We start from the raw sequence: 24,517 nt of genomic DNA, 5'->3' as shown, positions 1-24,517 counted from the left end.
GGCGCCATCTAGTAAAGGCGCAGTGAAATAGTCTATTACATCACCATTTCGAGCGTACAGCTTCGTACAATAGACAGTTTTAGTTACACGTACGTAGAGGCTTTGCGTACGTAGAGCTTCTACGTGTCAGCAGTGCGCATGCGTAGAACGTAGCGGGCGCACGCGCGTCTCACGGACGTAGGTGAGATTCAATTCTTTGCGTGCGTTTCTTGCCCACGTTGACAGCTTCGCGCGGGAGTTCTGCGAGATCACAAACAAGCGATAGCGGGCCGCGCGCGCGCAGACGGCTTGCATCGCCACACGGCGACCGCCGTGTTCACATTTACAGATAGATGTACCTACGGGGTCCCTCTTGGCGTGCGTCGCGTTCGTGTAGCTAAAAGGGTTTCAGATGGCGTGCACGTAGGGTACGTAGGCTTTTCACGTTTGCGTACGTGAAGCCTCTACGTACGTGTAACTAAAACTGTCTAATAATTACGAGAAGGAAGTGTGGTGCTACTACGGATGGGAGTTGCAAGCGGCGTGGTTCAGCCGGCATTGGAACGATGGTTAGGACAAGGATGTACCTGGACTTCGTTCTTCTTCCTTCAAGTGGTTTTATGACTTCAGAAACTCATCATTCTCGACAAAGCACCGTGTTATAAATAACTAAGTAAAGAATATGAAAATTGTCTGACGGCAGGAATTGAGCCCAGTATCTCCGCCACAGATGCCCGTTATTGAATCCATTACACCGCCGCAGCATGCATCGAAAATCTGCATATAACACCCTTACGAATTTCTCACGTGCAAGCCAGTGCTGTGAGATTGGGGGAGCAGCTTGGATTTAGCCACCTCGATAGGCTAAACCGCTGTAATTAGTAACTATAACGCGTGTTCGCAGAATATTTCGCATTTATAAGAGTTAATATAAGTTTGAAATTTAGCAAGCCAGCAGGAACATCTTATTCCATAAAACGCAGATCAGACAAATTCACGTACTAACCTTCATTCCCACGGCGGATCAACGCTCTCAGTGCCACATTTCCCTCTGGTGACTGTTGTGAGAAACTCTACGGCGCCAATGCTGCAAATGCCGCCTCATGCGTGAGACACGTCAACTGCCTCCGAAAAATCTACACTACATACATCTTCTTGCAATAAATGCGCGCCCTCGCTTGCCTTAGCAGGCGTGTGAAAGACAGAATCGCTTTGGTTCTCTTCCATCTGCATGTCACTTTGACGTCCAGACTGAAGCAACTGCTCGTTTCTGCTGAGCTTACAAACTGTAATCGCAAACGGTCTGAAGCAGAACATCTTCGGCTTGTCGCCAAGACAGCCGAAGCTAGAGCCCCTCACTTAGAGTATATTAGGATAGCCATCAGGGAACGATGGGCCGCCCAAACGAAGCGACGCAGGAAGGTAATCTGAACCTCCGCTACTCAGTGGCAGGTGGCGGCGTAGGCAGCTCGCACCGTTGCTCGCTGGTTCGTACGCCTCCGAAAATCTTACTTCGACAAAATTTCGTCAAGGACTCCTTTGGCAGCTCTTGTAGACACTGCGATCACCTTTGCTTTGCCTCAGCCGTACTACACCACGTCTCAGTGAGGTGCGTGCCCATTCTAAGCGCGCAACCACATTTACCAACTGACAACGTTACGAACTTGCTGGCGCGTGTGGGCTGCCGAACAACATTGTACAAGGACAAATTGCCTCGTCTCTCACTTGAACGGTAGTTAGGTACCTGGAAGAGTTGGATCTCTCCGAAGAGGACGAGAACGTCGAAGCACACGACACCCTCTGCGTGCAAGGTCCATTTTAGGCCAATGTGATTCTCACTATAAATCAAGAGACTGTTGTCATGGACGAGGCGAAATGTCCGTAAATCTAGCCTGAAGAGAATAAGAAAGTCCTAATAGTTTTTGATGAGCACGCTGACGAGTTGTCATTTCCGTATATCTAATTAGAGCATCTGCGCTGAACTTGCGCTGAAATGCGTCCCACTTTCTTAGACCACGCCACCAGTCAGATTCACCGCACCGGCGAAAGCGGAGTGGTGCCCTCGCTTGTGCTGTACAGGGCAATGAAGTACTAAGGTTCCATTTCTTCATGGGACTTAGTTACCTTAAATAGACACTGCAGCGGTTGCTGAGCATACCAAGGTCTTCGATATGTGTGTATATTCTTCATCCGGCATATATTTCGCTGCAATAAAATAATTTCTTCGTATAACGTGCTGTTCTTAAAAAATATTACCACGAAGCTGTATACGTATACGCAAGGAAATTTTCGTGTCGTTGTGGTAAGCAAAAAAACTCCCCATACGTGGGCCGGTCGCGGAGATAGTGAAATACCGCCCCGACCTTCGATTGAGGTGAAGCAGGTGTTAAGCACTCCCCATACCTGGGCCTATCCCAAAGATAGCGCAATGCCGGGCCGACCCGGGGTGAAGGTGAAGCACGTGTTAAACACTCCCCATATGTGGGCCGATCCCGAAGATAGTGCGATGCTGGGCTGACCCGCCGCGGAGGTGGATCCAGTGAGCGACCCACATACACAGTTTCGCTGGTCATTCTTCTTCACAGAGAGGGAAGGCACTGAAGTTTCTTATTTACACCGTGGAAACCACACTTCATATACACACACACATGGTTCAATACCCAGTCAAACCAAGAATTTATTCATTTATTTATTTATTTATTTATTTATTTATTCGTTCAGTTATTGGTGCATGAGTTAATTGGGCCTAACGTCACAAAGAATGACAGGGTCGGAAAATAAGAGAAGGCGTAGCGGCGGGCTGCCGACTAATTTCCACCATTTAGGGTTGCTTACGAATTCTGCGTCATTAACATTACTTGTGTGATTTTCTGTGACCGGCATTTAGTGTACGTATATGTGTGAACTGACTTTATTTTTCAGTGCGTCTTGTATTGTGTATGCGTGCCTTTGGACTTTGTTCAGTGCCGGTTCATTCATTATTGCTTTGGTATGTGGCAGTACAACGCCAAAAGCAATAGCCGGCGTCACTTACAGTTGCGAACTTCTAAATATAATGTACAGACACATTCAATAGTTAAAGACTCATTTAGCAAAGTATAGTGTTGATATTCTTGGTGCTCAGCGGTCAATGTTCATGGGGCGACAGTTTAGTGGAAGAGGTTTTAGCTTGTGTTCTAGCATGCTTTATAGGCTGTGCGCTAAACCTGCACTTTGCTCGAACAACGGCCTTCCCCAAGTTGGATATAATATTGTTACAAAGCCCAATAGTAAGTCCTACTTTCATATACTGCTGCCAGGAACTAGTATAATTTCTCGGTCCGCTCCACAAACAATATATTCGTTTAACAGCAGCTCAACGCGGCATAGATGCCAACGGCAGCTACATAACCAGGTGGTTCACAGATGTGGGACCATACAACGTAAACATATTTGAATCTGTTTTTATTCCAATCTCGTTACGTCAAATTTACGTGACCGCCGACGCAAAGATCGTGGGATGGCCCGCATAATTGTTTGAGCCACCCCATCAAACACTTTCCTTATTTATGGGAGGTAACCTTTGTTTGCTTTCAAATCGAAAGGCATTGCTGACCATCACAAGTTTTTCTTATCTAACAGGCTTACAAGAGGTGAGCAGCCCGCTTGAGTGGAGTGGGTTTCAGTGGAGCCGAGCTATGGCGCAGTGAAAGCAGATAACCAGACCAGGGTGGCGCTGGCGTCTGCAGATTGTCTGCTCTCCCTTGCTTTGCTTGCGAGGGCCGGTCGAAAATGGCGTTCGCGCGCAACGGAAGGTGAAACATGCCGCTAAAACAAACAATGGTTAACAGAGTCATGTCTTATACCTGCCGAAATTGCGCGACAACGCTATATTTCCACGGAAAATTATTAACATACGCAAGTAAATTCGTTATCTGTTGCAGCTCCCAATAGGCAGCGCCAGAGCAATCAGTAGGTAGACATTCTATATCGCTTTCGGAACGGGGGATCCTCCGGCTATTCTGTAAAAGAATGTTCTTGTTCGGTACATTGTGTATCTTAAATGCGTACCCGTCACATTAACGTCATCTGTTTTCGGGAGATTGTGGCGTCGCATGACAGACAGCGAAGTAGGCACAGCCCGAAAACATATTGACCAATCGCGTTCGGATAATGGTGAAAAAGTCGTAGCATCTGAAATAATTTTTTAATTTTTTTTTATCTAATCATACACAATCAGTGTGTATAAGTGAAACGAGAAGCCGAATTTTCGCGGTTCTCGCAACTTCGCATAAAAGGCAAAGAAAGTGGGGGTTGCCCGAACAATTTTTTACTGATCCGGGTGTACTGATTGTAGAAAGAAAAACGAACAGTTTGGAATTGATTCACGCTAAAGCACCCTCAAGGGCCTTCTCTCCCGATGGTGCCATTGTTCACCTGGGCTCGTGGCTCTCGACACTCAGTTCATTGTCAGGCGACGCGTTGCAAATGTGGTTCGCACCAAAATCGATGTAGTGACGGGTTTACTTATACACCTGAACAACAGCTTCCAGAGGAGCAGAGCTCAAGAAGCTTGGACCGCTCTCTCCCTCCATCTAGAAAAAGAAACTGCGTTTTTAAGCAATTCCATACACAACGCAGTTAATTATATTTCTTCACCAGTCATAAACGTAAAGCCGACGATCTCTACGAATAACAAGCAGCAGCGAGCACGCAGCTGTAACATGAACCATTCGTTAGAACCAATCAGCGAATGAGTTTCCTTTCTACTTCGCCTATTGGGTCCTCTTCGTTTTTGTTCTCCTCTCGTTTAGCCACTCCTTACATTGTGTCTGCACTCCAAAGACAATAAAACAGAAAAAAACTGGATATAAATGCACTCATATCAGCAAGTAAAAGGCTTTCCGTTTCAATTCTGAAACCCTACGTTGAGCAGGTTTGTGCACTCTCAAGCAAATGGCACACTCCAAAATATGCCGCATAATCCTTAGAATATGATGGATCGCCACTCTATGTGATGAAGACAGCCTTTACCTAAGCAACGTGACCAGCATCTGCCTATCAGCTTCGGAGGGGTCGCTGGTGGCTCGCACTTTTCCAACTGTTATTTAGTTCACACAATGCCACGGACCGACGACTGCCATGCATTGCGAGTAACGTTTTTATTTGAGCCTTATTTGGAGGAGTCGGGGACGTCCACGCTTGTTGTGCGGTTGAAAACATCCTACAAGCACATAAACTACCATTGGCTCACCGCCGTCTGATGTTGACACAAAACGCCCAATATTTATAGCCGATAGCATGCATATCCTCCAGCCTTTTACACATATGGAAACATTTCTGCAAAGCAAAACAACGGCTGCTGAGCTTAAGAACCGATACATACACCTAGCAGCCGATCAGCATCAATAAATGCAGGATACCCTTTAGGGCTACCAGTTCGCGTCGTACGACACAATCCTTACGCATATTCGGAAGGACAGACGTACTCGGCAGAGTGCCTGTAGCACGTGTTCCGGATGGACTTCATTGTCAATACATAAGAGGAACTCCCATCCGACGCTTTCCACATTCAGTTAGGTACAGGTAGGTCTCTGGTGTCGTTGCTTTTACCTATAACGAATCACGAGACAGGCCGCCATATTGCATATATTTAAGTAGTTGAGCAGCGATAGATTGCTAGCCAAAAAAGAAGAGAATATATGTCATACACAATGCCCGAATTCTTGCTCAAGGATTCAAAAGCATTGCCTTTCGTTTCAGGGTAAATTTGCTAACGTGGCATTGGATATGACAAATTGTCGACATGTTGTTTTAACTGCTATAGCACATGAGCTTGTTTGCGTACACGGGCCCTATCGTTTTGATAATTCGAACATATTGACCAATGGCTGCGCTGCGTACCAAGTTCTTTTCGGTTTAGCTTTTTCCTTTATTCTCGTTTACATAGTGCCCTGGCTTTACTGGTATTGACTACCCAGTTCTACTGGTAGTCTGCACTGTGGTCGGACATTGACTTGATTTACAAAAATCGCGTTCTCTCAGATTGCATTGAGTGCAGGCTATGGTTGACATGGAATGTTTTCTTCCATGTATCCTGTTCCTTTCTGCCTTTGCTCTTCCTTTTTTTATGTGTTTTTGCTTGTGTCTTTGCTTCGTGCGTATAGGTGGCCTATTATTTCAGGCTGGCATGATTTTTAAGTGCCCACCCTGTGTCACGTTCCTACTGTGTTCTAGGCCGTTCCGCTGGTGAAAGAATGCGTCGAAGATTGCTTCCGGGCGATGGACCGCAAGCTCGCAAGCTCAGATGGCTGCATCGAGGTGTTCGAGCCATTCTGCTACATGGCCACAGACTTCGGTCTGCAGTTCTTCGCCGGCGCTCGCACGGACATCCAGCGGGACGACGCGTCTTCGCTGGCTCTGTGCAAGGCGGCACGCCAAAGTGTAGGCCAGTTCGGAGGCACCTGGCTTTTTTTTCTCAGTGAGTGGTTTATTAGAGGAGACCATATTAGCCACGTTAGGTCTTCCGGAGACTCATAAGATGGAAAACTTTCTAATATATATGTTTGGCCTAACAGCAGAAATAAGACGGAAATAGTGGCGAGATAACAACCAGACAAAATGAAATTGTGGGAATCGACGGCGCCTAAAGACGCATTGGTTTATGAGGGATGTTGTAGACGAGGGCAGCGGTTTAAGGTAAACAAGGTTGGATTATTTATCGTGGATGCCAAAAATGGTACATACTCATTTCTCCAAGCTACATTACAACATAGTTCCCCGGAAAGGCGCGAAAGCGTGATGACAATGGCATGACGAAAGTAAGGTGACGAAGCTGGAATAACCGTAGTGGAATGGCCGCCACGGCATCATGACAACGATGTGACAACGAATGCATGTCGACATTATAAGGACGACGACATGATCCCAACACCCTGACGAGAATCGGAGGAGGAAGCTGCAATGATGACAACGGGGGGGGGGGGCAATGAAGGCAATGACATCATAAGCCCAAGTATTTTAGCTAGTGGCTCAGGCTATTGGAAAACTTGTCCACTGGGTCGGCGAAAACGCCTGAGGACGACTGAATGACGAAGGTCAGCTGACTTAGCTGGCAGACAACTTGGGTCACTAAATCGCTGTAAGAGGATAAATAGATAAATTGATAGCGAGATGGACACATAAATCATTGATAGTCCATGGTTGAAAGGGTAGTGCGTTGGGCTGCTGTGCGGCAGGAACAGGGTCAAAAACCTATCTCGGACCAAGTTGGTCTGCGGGCTTGTGGCACTGTGTACCTATGTTGCGCCTTCAACAAGATGGCCAAGATGAAAGATGGGTCACTGGGGCTGCGCGACCGGTCATATGGCATGGGTATGGACCACTCTTCAATCAATCTCTTTCGCGGTGTCTTGGAGCATAGTGCATGTGCCACTCAGTTTGTGCTGATCTTCATTCAACCTTTTTGTACCAATTTGTGTCCCTGGGTGTGTGCCAATGGACGCCAATTTCTGCAACTACCTTATTACCACTGAGAATATTGCGCACGTTAATGAAAACATATTCTTTTAATTTATGCAATCATCGGCGCAGTTGAACCCGCGCCGAGCGTGCACCTTCTGGCGACGCTGACAGACGGCACCGCGTGTGCAGTGGTGAGCAGCGTGCAGTGGCGACAGCAGAGTGGGAGAGGAGCGCGCCTCAATTTTGAAAAGCCAATCTGGCGGTGGCACATTTCGCTTAGTCGTATGCACTATCCCGAAGCTTTTCAATTTTATTTCGGGTACGAGTACAATAGAACCCACTTTACAGTCAAGGACAGCGGACTTACACTTTAGAAAACTGAACCAGAAATGCGCTTGGTACGCGTCGCGTTTCGATGAACTGCTGTCAAGCCAACGCTTTGAGGAGCTGCGCCATGGATGCACATGGGTACGGGCCGCTCTTCAATGAACCTCACGCCAACTCGATTCACTGAACATGTGCCGTCGTACGTGCGACCAGAGAAAGAACCAGCAGCGTTTGCCCTTCAGCGACGTGCCACGCATCTAGGATGCCATCCCCAGACTCCTCAACAGCGCTACTAAATGGCGCAAATGGCTCACAGGAAACCCAGAGACAGGAATCCAGCTGCAGTACACGTCTCGTACGTTAGGCGCATCCGCAGTGGCCATATGCTGTGTCGCGATATTGCTTCAGTACCAAGCGCAATATTGCCGACAGTCGTCGTGAGAGGGGTTTTGGCGAATCTTTTTACCTTGATTCGATAGTATGGACGACTCATGGTGTGAAAGATGTACCTGGAAATGGTAATGTCGCACTTCCCTTTCACTTTCACCGATACGAAAAACCAGCATATCGTCCGCTATGCATTGCACAACTTTGAGCCCTTGAAGGGCTGTTTGAAGTCTTTTCTGAAAAATTTTGCTACTCACTTCAAATCGAATGGGAGGCGGAGCAATTCAAAACGTGCCATTGGTGTTTGTAATGCAGTTAGGATCCTATATTCTACATCCAGGATGCACTGCCAGTATCTGTGCGTAGGACAAACTTTGAGATGACCTTTGCCTTTGCAACCTCTGGAAAAATGTCATTAGGACAGGTAGCGGGTGTCATTCGCTTTCCAGAGTATTGTTCAGGGCTGGTGGTTCAATGCATATCCTCATTTCACCGTTTCTTTTTTTGTCGTGGCGATCATTCAGCTGGGCCATGGAGTAGGTTCCCTGACAATCTCAATTATTTCTTGTTGCTCCATGTGTCTGGGTGCTTTTTTAGTTGCGCCTCGATGCTGACAGGGATGGACAGGGATGCTGACAGGGAGGACAGGGATGATGACAGGAAGCTTCTGACTGCTTTCTGGCAAACTGACGGTTTGCCTACAAGATGTACTTTCCCAGGCAGCGAGCATAAGGACTATTCAAAGACAGCTATGTACTTGTGGAAAATGCGATTCGTCGAGCCTTTTGCGTGTTCCTCACAGGCACTGGCAATTATAGCTCACCGTAATGAGTCCCATGGCCTCAGCTGTCTGCCGTCCGATAATTGGCGTCAGGTCATCTCGTACAACGAGGAACTCCGCAGCATGCTCGTGCCCATCTGGAGTGATCATACTCAAGTTTGCCTATTGCCTATCCCTCTGAAGTTTGCCTATTTCCTATTGCCTATCAAGATTGCCTATCGGTGTCACTTTTGTACCGCTCCACATGCGCAGACTTCTTGATGTCGGCTTTATCTGATGTGATGTGGCACTCTTCTGCATGATGACGTTAACTGCAGTTCCGCTGTTAACCTAAAACCACTTTCCTTCGCCTGACATCTAACACCATGAACAACGGATTTTCTCTGCCATCTCGAACAATAAGTATATTATCAGAGTAACCATTTTGAGGTTTCAAGCTGGTGACAGTCTTACTGCTCCTGTACACTTGCGAACGCGTTGAGCTTTTTGCAGTTGTTACATGTTTGCTTCCCCACACGACATGCTTTGCTTGAGGTTTCGTGACTTCGTCCACAGTAACTGCTTGTTCACACTGCTCTACTCGCTGGCTTGGGTGCGTGTGGCTACCTATTTGAAAACCTTCAACTGTTGCTTTGTTGTTTCGTGCGTGAGGCACACCTTGATAACTTTCTCTACCGAGGGGTCTTCCAGCTTCAAAATGTCAGCACGAGCTCTTTAGTCTTTTGTTCCGCAGACAATCCGGTCACGCATCATCTTCTCCTTTCCCACACGAAGTGGCATTCTCTAATCTTCAACTTCAAATCCGTCGGGGAAATGGCCACGCTTTCATCAGAAAGGTGTACTCGGGTCCGGAAGACATAAGGAGAGTAGGCTTTGTTTTTCTTTGGCAGAAATTGGCATCAAACAATTCTACCATCTTCTTGAAGTCGAACTCTCGGCGCGGTTGCACTAGAGATGGTTCTCTGAAGTTGAGTGTGTTGTACCCAAAAAGAAGATGTGATCCTCCGACAGTCAGAAGAAGAGTGACGTGCCTTTCCAAGGATGCGTCACCGACATCCGTCACTTTCAGGTATAGCATGAAGGCTTGTCTGAACACAGAGGGTAAACATCTTTTCTTGTAATCCTGTTAAGGCGGCAATAATGGACGCAATATTGAACGCCTCCTTCTTTTTTCTACCCTACAATGACGCATGACAACCAAAGGCATTGCGAAAGTCGAGTAAGGGTGCCCTGTAGCTTGCATTAACTTGTTCCGTGATAACCGGTCGATTTTAAGCGGAAACGTGATGTGTATGCTGTCGCGAGACGGCGTATTACCCGGCGTTTACGGTATCACAAACACTTCTCGTGTGACCCAAGGATGCTTAGTTTAGTCGAACGAATAAATGTACATGTTAAGGAGGGTAGGATGTTGCGTGCGATAAGATTATGGTAAAACAAAAACAGCTGAAGGCGGCGTTTACGAAACAAGTTATGGCGGCAAGATGTAAATGGGGGGCGCCATTGTAAACTTCAAGTTCTTTCTAACAAATCCTAAGGTCTCGCCGCGCAGTATAGTACTGGGTGCAGGTGCGGATTACTTGTGAGCATCAAGGCAGATCCAAACGTAACGGTGAAAACGGCTAACTGGAGAAATAAATCCTTGCCATGAGGAAGCCCATGAAATGCCGTAAACACAATAGTTGACTATTGTGCGGCAACAAGGGACAAGGCCGCAGGCACTGGCATCTCCGGAGGTACTCCAACATCAGCGTCAATGAAGATTAGGTAACCACAGTTGTCGGCGCCGGCCGAGAATGAGTCGCATAATAGCGAAAGGGCAACCTGCTAGTGACAAGAATTGATGAGGACACTATGATACGAAAGGAGGTCCTATGCGAGTGTGAGATCACGAAGACAACTTGGCAACACGAAAACATCGATGATGTAAAAAACATTTTGGATGAGGACATGGTCAATGTATACAGCAGTACGATAAAATACACCGTGCGGTAGCAGTGCAAAGTGTCACGCCAGAGAGAGAGGCAGTGACGGTTTTAGCTTACGACAAAGATTTTCATGGAGGATCGAAACAGGGGCCCCATTACCGACATGCACTTGTGCAGCTGCTCCCTCAACATGCGCGTCAATGATATTCTGAGGAAAAAAATTTCAGTTTACAGAAGTTTGACGCGCTTGCAGTTTTTAACTGGGGGACTAGGCTAATCAGTTTCCCTCGTCAGTAGGTGGTCGAAGACGAACAGGTAAGAGTGACTGTCGACGTGGGCAAGGAGAATGGCAGCTCTCTGAGTGGTGGTTAGGATCAGAGTTTCGTGATGGTCAGTTTGTGATGAGGTTTCTAATGTACGGTTTTCAGTGAAATAAATAAATACAATTGATTGATTGATTGATTGATTGATTGATTGATTGATTGATTGATTGATTGATTGATTGATTGATTGATTGAGTGTCATGTTCGCGCCGAGTCTAAGCGACATGTCACGGCTCATAACCAAATTGACTGAAGGGGCGCGGTTAGAAGACATTCTCCGATGACAGAAGTGTGGAAGGCGATGGACGATTCCACAGCCAAACCACATCTGACATGAAACATGTGTCGACTCAACGAAGTTGTAGTGACTGCCATGAAGAGAGAAAAGGAAAACCGACAGCGTCGGTAGTGGGGCGGAACATGACGGGGACGTGGCCGTGCCATCGCGGAAGCGTACTTGAGCGACGGAAGTGTGAACTTGGATTATCGGTGCCATCAGAGGTGTGTATAGAGGCGGGTAGTCAGCATAGGAAAGTGGTGCCGTCACAAAAGCAGGCTGGTGAACGGGGGGAAGTGCTTCAAATATCTGGGTACGGATGGCTTGTTGTATGGCCGGAGTGAGAGTTGGCACACGATTCTGGCAATTGGGGAACAGCGGAAGCTGCCGGTATGAGCTGGTTGATTTTTCGGTCGTCCGACTTATTGTGAGCCCTTACACATTCGTAAGCAGACAGCCAGTCTTCAGAGTCATGTTTTCTGGTCCAGCTGAAGATGACCGAGTCGCGCTGACGAAGAACGCCGGCGGAAGTGACAGGGACAGACATTAGTGTAGGCGGCGCATTTGTGGCGTCAGTCATGGTGTAGGTAGGCGACGTAGGAGCGTGGAGCTCCACGATGACTTGAAGCGATTCCTACAAACTCCACCAAACATAATTAGAGGTAATTAGAAAGGTGATAATAGCTCAAGATCAGTCTACCAGCAGCGAACAGCGCGATCAATCTTCTAATGACAGTACGGGTCATCGTCTTCAACTCGACCCTGAAAACACCAGACGCAGCTGCTTTATAACTCCAGTTTAGTACTGCGCTTTTGGGAACTTATTATACATATATAATGTTCAAGGAGCGTAATAGTTATAATGATCCATTATATATATGATGGTTAAAGGAACGTAGTTTCAAGAAGTAAGGTACTGCTGCAGCCACATAAATATTTTGCACTTTGGCCATGTTTTTCAGTCATCAGAGTCCGCCTTAAGCTCTGCAGCTGGTAGCCAGTCTTCACGCTGTTTTCGGTATTGGTTGGCTTTCATTCTCAAAGTATAAAGTGGCCCCCAAAAGTTGCATAGTAAGAATTTAAAATTACATAGTTACATAGGGGATACACACGGAACTTTTTTATAGGAAGTGCGAAACTACGCCAGAACATCGGTTGTGATTTTTTCGTGACTTCCAGATATCCTCCCTGACAGTCGATTACTACACAAAATTATCATCGCCGTGAAGTCTATTTTCGCTCAACTACCCTCGGATGAGATGACAGACAGGATGGTTCCTATCATCAATCACCGCAGAGAAAACCCTGATGTAAGTTATCAAGGCGTTTCAAGTATATTGCATCTAAACCTTGTTATCATGGATTCGTCTGTCAATGTGAACCCATTCTTCGTGCCATAATCATAGGGCTGTCGTATTACGTAGCTATTACTTTAGGAGCAAACCAGTTCAAAGTGGTGAGCGTAAAGCTGGAGAGTCACTACGAATCATGTTCTCCGCTACATTGACATACGGTTCCATAGGCTTTGAATGTTTATACCAAATAATCTAGCTCAATAAACAATACATCTTATTACACAACGCATGCACTTTCATATGGCACAGAATACTTAGATGCTTAAATTGATCCTAGCCGCGGATCCATAGATACTGTTATAAATTAGCGCTTCAATGTGTCTCAAGAGTCAAATTGCAGAGAGCAGAACCTCCGCAAAAAACAAAATACCGTGAGAATAGTACACATGGGCATAGCCACAGGGAAAAAATTGTATCAGTTTCTGTGATATAACATTAATTTATAAGCGGTAATTGTAATTACAGCTACCAGGACAGGAAAGAGTGACATCGCCTTTGATCATGTTAAAATGTTGTTTGGCAAGTACAATTGACAGGTGTGATTGAATATCGTATTTCGTAACTGAGGTGATTATGAGTATATAAGGAATACAACCATCCAATCGAATCGAATTGATCGAACGCAGAATGCTCCGTATTTGTGGCGAAAGTGAATTGTCATCATTGCCTAGAGTTCATTTGGTAAAAAGTAAAGGAAGGGAACATTCTAAGTTTCGAATACGAATCGAATATTGCACAATAATTATTCGAATCCGCATTCGAAAATTAGCTATTCTGTATTTTCTAATATTAAAACTAACTAGGTATTTCACAGCAACCGATTATTAAGCTCTAATTACCGTTGTCCGCCTACTAAGCATAGCATCACAAATTATCAGAAGTGAAACGACAAACATTTTCTAAGCAATACCGAAAGAAAGGGTCCTATAGCATAAAACTATTCCAATCTGCTTTTATTACAATCTCCTAACGTCAAATTGACGAAATCACTGAAGAAAGTATCGGGCGGTAACCCGCAGCGTTGTTTGAAAGCTCCAATCAAACGCGCTCCTCGTATATAGGAGGTCAATTTTTTGTCTTCCAAACCGAATAGCACTGCCTCCATTCAGCATAATTTTTTATCGTATTCACTGAAAAGAGGCGAGGAGCACGCTCAAGTGTAAAGGGGTTCGATATGTCTGAGCCAGCACAGTGAAAGTAGATAACCGGATGAAGAGGGTAGTGCCGCCGTGTGGGAGTAATCCGCTTCTATTTATATGCACTGGCTGGTCGAAAATCGCGGTGGCGTCCATCGGAACGTTAAAAATGCCGCTAGAAGGGATTCTCAGCAAAGAGTTGGCAAACTTATGTCGTATACGTGCCGAAAGGGCGCAATAATGTTATGCTGCTACGGAAAAATTTTTATTATACGTAAATAAATTCGTGCTCGCAGGCCGTTCCGAGAAGCTATTGCGAGAAATCGGCGATCCCACATCCTCTGTTCCTTTTGAAACGGGGAGTCTTCGGCTATTAAAAAAAATCTGTTTTGTTCGGCATATTAATGCACGTCACTTTGACGCGATGAGTTCTCGCGATTTTGTGACGTCGCGGACACACAGGGGAAGGAGGCGCAGCCCGAGAACGTTTGATAAAAGGCAGAGTATCATATAAAAAAACAAGAGCGTCCAATGAGAACTAAATATTTTTCGTTCGTTGGGTTTAATCATGCATAATCAGTGCGCACATATGATATCAAATGAGGCGACTTCGCGGTTTATAGTGACGTCGCGTGAGAAGCAGGCGAAGTGGGGGTGACCCACATATATTTTTTTTAACAGCCATAGAGAAGTGACTCCAGAAAAAGAAGGTACTTGCTCAATTTTTCGGTCGCATGATGGAAGGCAACGTACATGACAATCTGTGATTTGTGGTCGTAGTCTATCATTTAGCGTTTTTGGCAGTGTAGTTAAGTGGAAGCTTTATATTTATTGCTACAAACGTTAATGGCTTCACTTAAACGGACCCTTTTACACGCGATAATAGTACACAATTCCGTTAGCGCCTTTCTTTTCTCCTTTTCTTGCGACATGTGATATTTTTCCGTAAGCATTCATTTAGCGGCAATAATTTATTCAACAGCCATATAACCGCAGAAAGCATAAGCTTACGTCGAATCATATTATATTAATCGGGGAGACTCCCATTCGTGCACTGTTTTTCCAGTGACAGTTAGTGATCACGGGTTTCAAGCTGATCGTAATTGTTTGTCATAGAGCTGTATTCTTTTCCAAGTCTCTAAAGATGTGGTATCTACTTATATGAAAGCAAATATTCCTGTTTTGAATATATGCGTACGCGCCTCAATATTCAAAATTCAAGTCGATATTCAATAATTGCTATTTGCATTCGATTCGTATTTAATTCACCATCACAAAAGCTGATATTCAACCCCCTGTAGTTGAAATGTCCGTGTGCATAGTTGTTTCCAAACTGGACGACCATGCACTGACAGTGAGAACAGATACACGAATAGTGTGGCGTTGGTTGAAGGAGTTTAGTGTAATACTACTACATGCGTACGTTTTTACTTATTTTATTTATTGATTTATTGTTTGTTACCTTTCGCAAAAAGAGTGAAATCACGTGATGTTTGTACCACTCGTGTCTGGGCTTCCAAATGGAAGCCGGCAGTATTGTAAAATAAATAAATAAATAAATACTGCAGCCTCATCGAGGCTATTGCAGGGGAGTGATGAAGAAGAAACATACAGACCTTAATAAACAAGCTTGCGTCAATTATTTCAGTGTAAGTGAACGGATGTTGACTGGTAATAAGTTTCAGAACGCTATTGCTGATTGAAAAAAAAGTTCTATTTAAAAGGATCAGTGTGCGCACAAAAGGTTCAGATATTTAGAACGTATTGACTCCACGTAGATGAGGGTTCCAAAAAGGTCGAATAGGTATCTAGAGATGACAGACCAGCAGAATTGATTAACATGTGAAGGAATTTTAAGCATCCAAGTTCGCAAAGCTCTGCAAAAGAGGTGAGACCAAGTAGAGAAAAGGAGTTAGATGGCGAAAAGTCATTGTCATAACTTCTACAAACAAAACGCACTGCCTTTTTTGCACTGATTCTATTTTTTTCACGTCTCGGTGTCTGTGTTGATTCCGTACAACGTGGCCATATTCGAAGACAGTGTGAATTAGGGATTGATAGGGTAGGAGTTTAGTTTCTTAAGGAGCAAGGCGCAGCGTACGCTGTAACTAACGCAGTCTTTCAAGGGTCTTGTTACCGGTGACATCAATAATTTTCGGCCATGACAAATTCTGTGTCATTAGGATACCTACGTATTTGAATCGAACGCTTTATTTGAATTAATATTACTGAAGGCATAGACAAAGAAGTAAGGGCATGAGCATCGTGTAAAGGACATGAACACAGCTTTGGAAAAGTTGATATATATTTGCCATGTTTGGGACCAGTTACAAAAGTCAGCGGAATAATTGTTAAGGGCAACATGGTCAGCTGGATATTAATTTGTCTGATATAAAACAAAATCGCTTGTAAAAAGGCGTGCTTGAACTGTCGTGTGTAGGGGGAGATAATTACTATAAATCAAGAATGAACTAAGACCGAGTACTGAGCCTTGAAACAGGCATCATGAAACGGGCATCAAAGGTGAGTTAGTACAGTTGAAACGTACGTATGTCTGATATCCAGCCTGATACCAGAAAGCTAGTCTGGTATCCAGCGAACCAAGGATGCATTTTTTTTAGTATAGCGAACAGATTCTGCATATGTTTCGGGCGTGTGACAGTGTCGAATGCCTTTGCAAAGTCTATACAAATATCAGAAATCTGGTCACCTATGTCTAAGAGCTGCCGATCTCGTGAGCGAATTCTGTCAGTTGTGTTATGCTGATGTACTGAGTTGTGCTGTTCTGAGTTGTTCTGAGTTGTGCTGATTCCACGTCTAAAACTATGCTGGAAAGTGCATAAAAGTTTGTTAGCTTCAAGCAATTCTACAATATGCTTAATGATGATGTGTTCATATAATTTACATGAATGTGCTCATAAGAAGATGGGCCTATACTCAGACAACAATTGAACGTTGGCTGACTGAAATAAAGGAAAAATTGAAGCGAGTTTCCGCAAGGCAGGAAGCGTGGCGGTTGAGAGAAATTTTCTAAAAATAACTGTTGGATATCTGCTGCACCAACGAGAGTATGGAACGAGAAAAGCAATCGGAATACCATCAGGACTATATGAGTTCTGGTGTTTAAGTTTAGGATTAAGTTAAGCACACCCTCAGGAGACAGTGATACATCGTCGGTTGGAGGGTATGGTTCAGAATCGAAAACAGTCATTACCGAGGTATAAGTCGTAAAGACAGAGTGGAAGTAAGTGTTCAAAGAAGCTATTGTGTGCGTATCAGGAACTGCTACATTGTTAATTATCAACTTATCAGAGACTGGCCCAGAGGGTAAGATAACTGTCCAAAATTTAGGGGGATTAGTCTTTATTATTTGCAGCGAGGTTACTTTGCAATAAAATTCTTTTGCTGCAACCATTTTAGAAAAAAGTTCCTTTTTACCTCTATGGAATTTCAAGAGCTTTGTTGAGCCGCCAGAGCGTTTTGACCGAAGTAATCTGGCCACATGACTTGATAAATGCCAAAGGTCTCTAGTCATCTAAGGAATTCCAGTGTTTCTTTTCTCTGTTTTGGAACTAATGAAAAGTTTTACACACTTACTGACAAGATTTTCGAAGAAACTTGTCAGTGCATTAGTTTCACTAGGGATAGTTATTAGCTCAAACTCATCAAAATAATCGCATAGGGCGTCTGTTATTGCCTAACCATAAGCACGGTTATAGACTGGAAATGTGCAGTAGATATAGCGGTATTTAGGGACGAGGTGTGGAACTGAAATTAACGAAGCATTGTGGTCAAATATGCTATCAGTAACATCGCATTCATAACCGCCAATAAAAAGAGATGAAGCAGGAAAATCAAGATGAAAGACGGACCTTTGCCGAGTGAAATCGTGAGCAATCTCGGGCAGTTCACTGGGCAATGAAATATGGACCAACTCCCGCCCGATAGCTACTTTGTGTGCGCTCACTTTCACTGACGACTAATTCAAACCAGGAGCATTAAAATCGCCCATGCAGATAACGTTGGATCAGGGACCATCTTAAGTATGCAACAATTTATTTATATTGGGTAAATGCGCAATACTAGAACCAGGCGGAGTGTAAACGACCTCTATAATGAAAGACATATGATAAAGTTGGACTTTAATAACCACAAGTTGAACAGATGAGCCACTATCCATAAGGCAGCAGGATGGTTCCAAAGCTTCTTGCGAATATTGTGAACCTGAGGTGAGAAGTCTTTTGAAACACGAAAGCTACTGTTTTTCTAGTTCATAGCAATTATTCGGCACCAGCACCTTATCCTGAAAAGCAAGGAGCTTCTTGATAACGGGACGTGACTGGTGCAAATACGATGACTGCCGAAATAATAGCTTTCCAATGTTGAAAATTCCTTATCAAATGAATAAACATTAAAATAATCCATCCAATCGGTCAAGCACCAGTTCGTCATCACAAAAACCACTACTTTCGAGCGGAAGGATCATTCGCAACACTCACGGCTCTCATAGGTTTTTCTTTCTTTGCTATGTGTTATGTTTCGTTGTGATCTCTTATGTTTGAGCAGAAACGAACTGTCGACAGTGTATAATGTTGAATTCTGTAACTAAATACAAATAAAATAGCAATTGTTATTGGATTCGTGTTGAAAATGTAAATTAATAGCCGACACCCAATTAGCGCCTTTTTCCGCAAAACTCACTGAGCTTTGCTAAAGGACGCCTTTTGCGACCACGAAGCCGTCAAGCATTCCCGTCTTCACGCCATAAACTTATTTGCTAAGCATTGCTTACCTTTCTAAATTGAAATGTTTAGGTGCGCGACTTAGTCTGATGAAAATTGTCTCCTCCGCTGTGACCGAGATGCAAGAACGCGTGATGAAAGAGAAATAAATTGGAACATTTCTTTCTTTGCTTTTCTCCCATATAAAATGCATGGCACAACAGTTCTTACAGCATGTAATACTTGTGCACGGGAGGCCGACACCCGGGTTACATATTACAGTAGTTAATGGTTTTCGCCTTATTGAGTCTGCAATTTTCGATGAGGACTTCGCAGTGCAAAATGCCTTGTGTTGCCAGTGTTCTGTAACTATTCTCCTTATATTGTGACTTCGTGTTAAAAGTGAGCCACATACATGTTTCATACCAGCACCGCGGTGTTTCCGTTCTCTGCTATAATGTGCGCTTGTTTGCAAGAGAGCTTTTTCTTCACCTCAAATGTCTTCGGATCGCCTGTGTTAACAGCCCAACAAGGAGGACGTACTTCAGTTGATGTTAAACTCGGAAAAAGAAGAAAGGAAGAACAATGGAAAAATCGAAGGCAAGTGTTGATGACTACCACCAACAATGTTACGTTTCTCTTTATTAATTTATTTATTTTTGCCGTGAAAGTGATCAGAGGAGTAGGCGTTCACTAATTGCCTAGCATTGCGCGATTCAGCAGAATAATTCCATTATATTCCACTTCACCTTAACGGCCCTTCACGGGTGCCCAAGTAACGTTTCGCTCGAACGGAAGTTCCTTCAAGAGGACTGAAGCAAAAATGTTAAACCACGCGCTTCTGTCAGCGTAGTCACTCTGTGATATCTTCTTTTGTTAGGAGAAGGCAAGAAAGTATGCGAGAGAGAAAGCAAGGAGAGGAAAGGCATAGAAGTCTACCAGACGAGATTCCTGTTTGCTAGCCTACACTGGAGGTAAGGAAAAGGGAGAATAGAAAAAGGAAAACAGGAAAAGCGTGAGCACTCATTGCACATCGGAGGATGTACAGGGGCGATAAAGACCGTTTTGTTTTCATGGGCCCCGCCATAATGACATGTGTACTTGTTTAATAACTGACCACGTTTCATCGTCTAATAAATGTTATCGCTCAGCGCAGGACGCGCCTGCATGTATTGGAAGATTTTGGAATGTTATCGATAGTTCTATGAGCTATCTGTTGTCACTGACCCTTGTGTAATCTGATTGCATGTGTGCGCAACGCGAATGGTGTAGAACTTTCTGGAAGACATGAGGGCACCAGCGATTACTGGGGAGCGTTAGATATCTCAAGTCTAAAAGCCGACGCGCTTGACCCGCAGATCAGATTTTCGACGAGCTTACTGTGTTCGCCGCTATCGCCATCTTTGCGTGTAGCTTGTTTTTAAAAGCACATTTGGCGTATTTGCCAAATAACACGCTAGTTTCGTCATTCGCAGCTTCCTTCTTTCGTGGCCATCACTACTACGTGACATCCGGTGGAGGTGCTAGTGCGTTAATGTGCCGAAAGCCACGATCGAAGCCCGAAAACCAAGAACCACACCAGCGTCACCAAGGAACAGCGAGCTAGCGGTATGCCGCAAGGATTGCTACCGGAATAGAGACCTCTTCCCGAAACAACCAGGAAGATTGTTACGAAATCAAGAACCACATTGGCAGCACCAGCATCCCCCGTTGTGCTTTAACAACCAAGGCAGCCACCTATCTTCCATGGAACTCCGTGGAAGGATGCGGAAACCAGGCTCGAGATGTTCGAAAGGATCTCGGTCATCAGCAACTGGACCTCTGGGACAAGCTGCACCACGTGTACTTCTTGGGAGATGCCACAAGGACACAGTCCGAGAACCTAGAGTCCACCGTTACAGCGTGGCACCTGTTCCGCAGTGACTTTCCGATGGCCTCCACGAGCATCGTCCGGAAAGGTAGGCCAAGGTTCCATTGGAAACCAGAGCGCTGCTACCTAGCGAGAACGCTGCCATTTTTACAGAAGAAATGAGGCATCTGTTCCGCCACGCCGACCCAGAAATGTCCGATGAGAACTTGCCAAGGAAAATGCCAAGGAATAACTTTTAGTGGGAATGATGTGAAACCCACCGAAAACCGTCGAAGTGCTTCTTCGCGAGGCAACCAACATCGAGAAAACACCGGAAATACGGAACCGACAATTCAACCGCCGCACGAGCTCAACAAACTACGCCGGAGTTCAATCACTGGCCACCGACGACCTGCGGGATACGATCAGAGCGGTTGTGCGGGAGGAACTTCAGGAGTTGCTCCCTTCACACCCGTGGCTTCGATTGCCCCCGCCGTACGTAGTCCCTCAATCGTAGTCGTAGTCCCGCAGCGTCAGCCGCAAGCGGTGACGTACGCCGCCATAGCACGCGGTCACGCTTGCCCTCCGGGATTTCCTTAACGCGAGATAGAACTGCGAGGGCTCGTCGTCAATGCACCACGCCCACGGCAAGGTGAACGTGCACGTGACATTCCCGACTGCCTTGCCGCCACTGAGTGGAGCCCTCGACGACCATACCGTTCACCGTCACAAGGATACTACCTGTCTCCGCAACGCCGACCATACACTGGTCGAGCCCGGGGCCTGTCTGCAAGTCCATATCTGGAAAACTAAAAGCAGCATCCGATGGAAGTGCGGTAGCTCTTCGCCGAACTGACGAAGATCCTCCGCCGCCAACAAAGCCGCCGAAAAATATCAGCAAGACGACGCATTCCGACGAAGCCTGACAGTCAAGAATACGCCGCCGAAAGACTGCCTGACGATGCGACGTTTTTACTTCACTTCAACAGGACGCAGCCGTCATCCGACGTAAAACAAAGAACCACCGATCTCGACTTGCTTCTCGACGACCACGCAGTGTCTGTCTTAGCGGACACAGGAATCGACTACTCAGTCAGGAGTGGACCCTTCGCCGGCCAATTGAAGAAGGTTAAGACTGGATGGGAAGGCCGTCAAATTTGGACCGCTGGAGGACACCTAATAGCACCGACTGGAATGTACCCTCAAGAAAAATCGTTCATGACCGGACTTATCCTGCCACCTTCGATATCCCCCCACAGTGTTCACGAGACGTCATTCGCGTCATCGACTTCCTGACACGCCGCAATCATCGACCTGAAGTCGAAGTCGATAACGCTGTCGGAAGATCAAGTGACACCGCCTGAGAGCTTTCATATTCACCTCGCCTTGATTGTGCTCAAAGAGCAAGCATACATCTCGCCTCACTCCTGCATTGTTATTCCCGTCGGCACCGAAACACTCGCAGAAGTAAAAGGCATCACGGAGGGCGATCAACGGCTGCTGCTTGATCGTGCAATTTGAGTAGACAGTGGAGGAAACGCGAAATTTATGCTGACCAGCTTCAGCCAGGTGTTCAAGCAGGTAAACAATGGCACGACGATCAAGTACATAGAGGAAATTGTAGAAACCAGCAATGTTTTTGTCCTCTCCGATTCTGCGGCGCCTACCTCGACGGCCATAGTCCCCGAATTAGGCTTCGACATCAATCCAAGCCTCACCATCACTAAGCAGGAACAGCTGAAAGGTCTTCGCTGACGACGCAAAGACTGCTTTTCGACATCATCGAGGATTCGACAAACAACAGTTTCTCGAATAACCAAAGAGTGTGCTACACCGCTTCGCCAGAACCCATACCGAGTTTTGACGCGAGAGCGTGAAGCCGCTGAAAGCCCTTGGGCATCTCCGCTAGTCTTTGTAAGGAAAATGGACGGAACCCTACGTTAGTGCGTCAATTATCATCGATTACACAAGATTACTAAGCAAGACGTGCACCCGCTTCCATGGATAGACGACGGATTGGATTGGCTTTGCAAAGCTAAATACTTCTCATCGACGGATCTGAAGACTGGCTATTGGCAAATAGAAGTCGGCGAACGGGATCGTGAAAAGATGAACTCAGAGATGCCAGACGGCCTCTATGAGTTCAAGGTCATGCCATTCGGACAGTGCTCGGCGCCTGCAACGTTCCAGCGCGTGATGGACACCGGGTTAGAAGGGTTAAAGTGGCAGACCTCCCTCATCTACTTGGAAGACGTAGTCGTTTTTTCTGCAAGTTTTGACGAACACTTGAGACGCCTTGAAACATTACTAAAGACAATCAAGTCTTCAGGGCTCACTTTGAAACCGGCAAAGTGTCACTTTGCGTACGAAGAGCTGCCGTTCCTTGGCACGTTATCAGCATGTCTGGAGTACGCCCCGATCGCAAAAGACAGCTGCCATCGCACAGTTCCAGCAGCCGTCGACAAGAAGGCAGTCCATATATTCCTTAGCGTAGATTTGTCTACTTTGTCAAGGACAGTTCATGCATCGCTGTGCCGCTGACACATCGAACTAAATGTTGGATGGCCGGCGCATTTCAAGAACTCAAACGACTCATGCAGTCGTCGCCGGTAGTTGCGTACTTCGAAGAGGATGCCGATACCGAAACCCACACTGACGCCAGTAGCCTAGGCCTCGGTGCCGTCCTATAGTCCAGAGGAAAGACGGACTTGAACGGGTGCTGACTTACGCTAGCCGGTCGCTGTCAAAAGCGGAAGGCAATTATTCTACGACCGAAAAGGAATGCCTCACCATCGTTTGGGCTACAGCAAAATTTCGCCCTTACCTATATGGCAAACCGTTCAAAGTCGTAAGCGACCATCACGCTTTGTGCTGGCTAGCGACCTTAATTATAATGTGTGGCACGGTGGAGCGTCAGACTGCGAGAATATGACATCCCTGCAATTTATAAGTCCGAGCGAAAACACTCTGATGCCGACTGCCTCTTTCGCGATCCCGTGGACCTACTGCGAAAGGATGTCCAAGTCGAAGACGCCTTTTTAGCAACATAAGCAAAATGACTTTGCTGAACAGCAGCGAGCGGACCCCGAGCTATGAAGCCTTGCTAAGTACTTTAAGGCAAGATCAACTTTCTCCTGAGGATACTTAGGTGCGAAGTATCTTCGTTATTCTCGCGAAATGAAGCCCTGGTGAAAAAGAACTTTTCTGCTTTCCGTGGAAGCTACCAACTGGCTGAGCCGGCAGCGCTCCGGTCAGAACGCCTGCATGTTCTGCACGACGATCAGACAGCCGGCACCTCGGGTTTTCCCGTACACATGGAAGAATACAAGAGAGGTACTGCTGGCGACGCCTAACCGTCGACGCTGCCAGTTACGTCATGGTTTGACATGACTACCAGCGACGTAAGACACCACCAACGAGTCCAGCGGGATGACTGCAGCAGATCGATCCACCTTGCCAACCCTTTCAGCCTATCGCGATGGATTTGTTGCCGCCCTTTCCAATGTCCACATCTGGAAACAATTGGATTGCCATAGCGACAGACTACCTCACCCGCTTTGCTGAAACGAAAGCTCTGCCGAAAGGTAGTGCAGCAGTTGTGGCAAAATTCTTCGCCGAGAAAATCCTGCTGAGGCATGGTGCCACGGAAATCACCATCACCCACAGAGGAAGAGCCTTTACAGTGGAGCTCCCCCAAGCTGTTCTGCAATACAGTGAGACAAGCCACAGCTGGACAACTGCATACCGCCCGCAGACGAATGGTCTTACTGAGCGCCTTAATAGGACCTTCATCAATATGCTAGAAATGTGCGTGGGCGTCGAACACAAGACCTGGGATACCGAAATTTCGTACGTAGCGTTCGCTTACAACATGGCAGTGTAAGACTCAACACAGATCACACCGTTCAAGCTAGTTTACTGCAGGAACCGGACAATGACACTCGGTGCCATGCTGCCGCACGTCTCCGACAAAACGAATCTTCACGTCACCACCTACCTCCAGTACGCCGA

The 24,517-nt window shown here is 45.9% G+C and overlaps 1 protein-coding gene across 2 annotated transcripts in view; it reads left to right on the top strand.

Moving 5' to 3' along the window:
* The window catches only part of LOC142590371 (cytochrome P450 3A13-like), a 103,584-nt gene that overhangs the window by 57,651 nt on the left and 21,416 nt on the right, over positions 1-24,517 (top strand). For both annotated transcript variants that reach the window (XM_075702442.1, XM_075702443.1), the window contains 3 exons: positions 6,196-6,439; positions 12,625-12,755; positions 19,182-19,257. In XM_075702442.1, coding sequence (XP_075558557.1) covers positions 6,196-6,439; positions 12,625-12,755; positions 19,182-19,257 — 451 coding nt within the window. The remainder of the gene's footprint in view (positions 1-6,195; positions 6,440-12,624; positions 12,756-19,181; positions 19,258-24,517) is intronic.

Source organism: Dermacentor variabilis, chromosome 8, assembly GCF_050947875.1.
Source record: "Dermacentor variabilis isolate Ectoservices chromosome 8, ASM5094787v1, whole genome shotgun sequence".
NCBI lineage: Eukaryota > Metazoa > Arthropoda > Arachnida > Ixodida > Ixodidae > Dermacentor > Dermacentor variabilis.
Note: the sequence above shows the minus strand (reverse complement) of the source record. Positions and strands in the feature narration are given on the sequence as shown.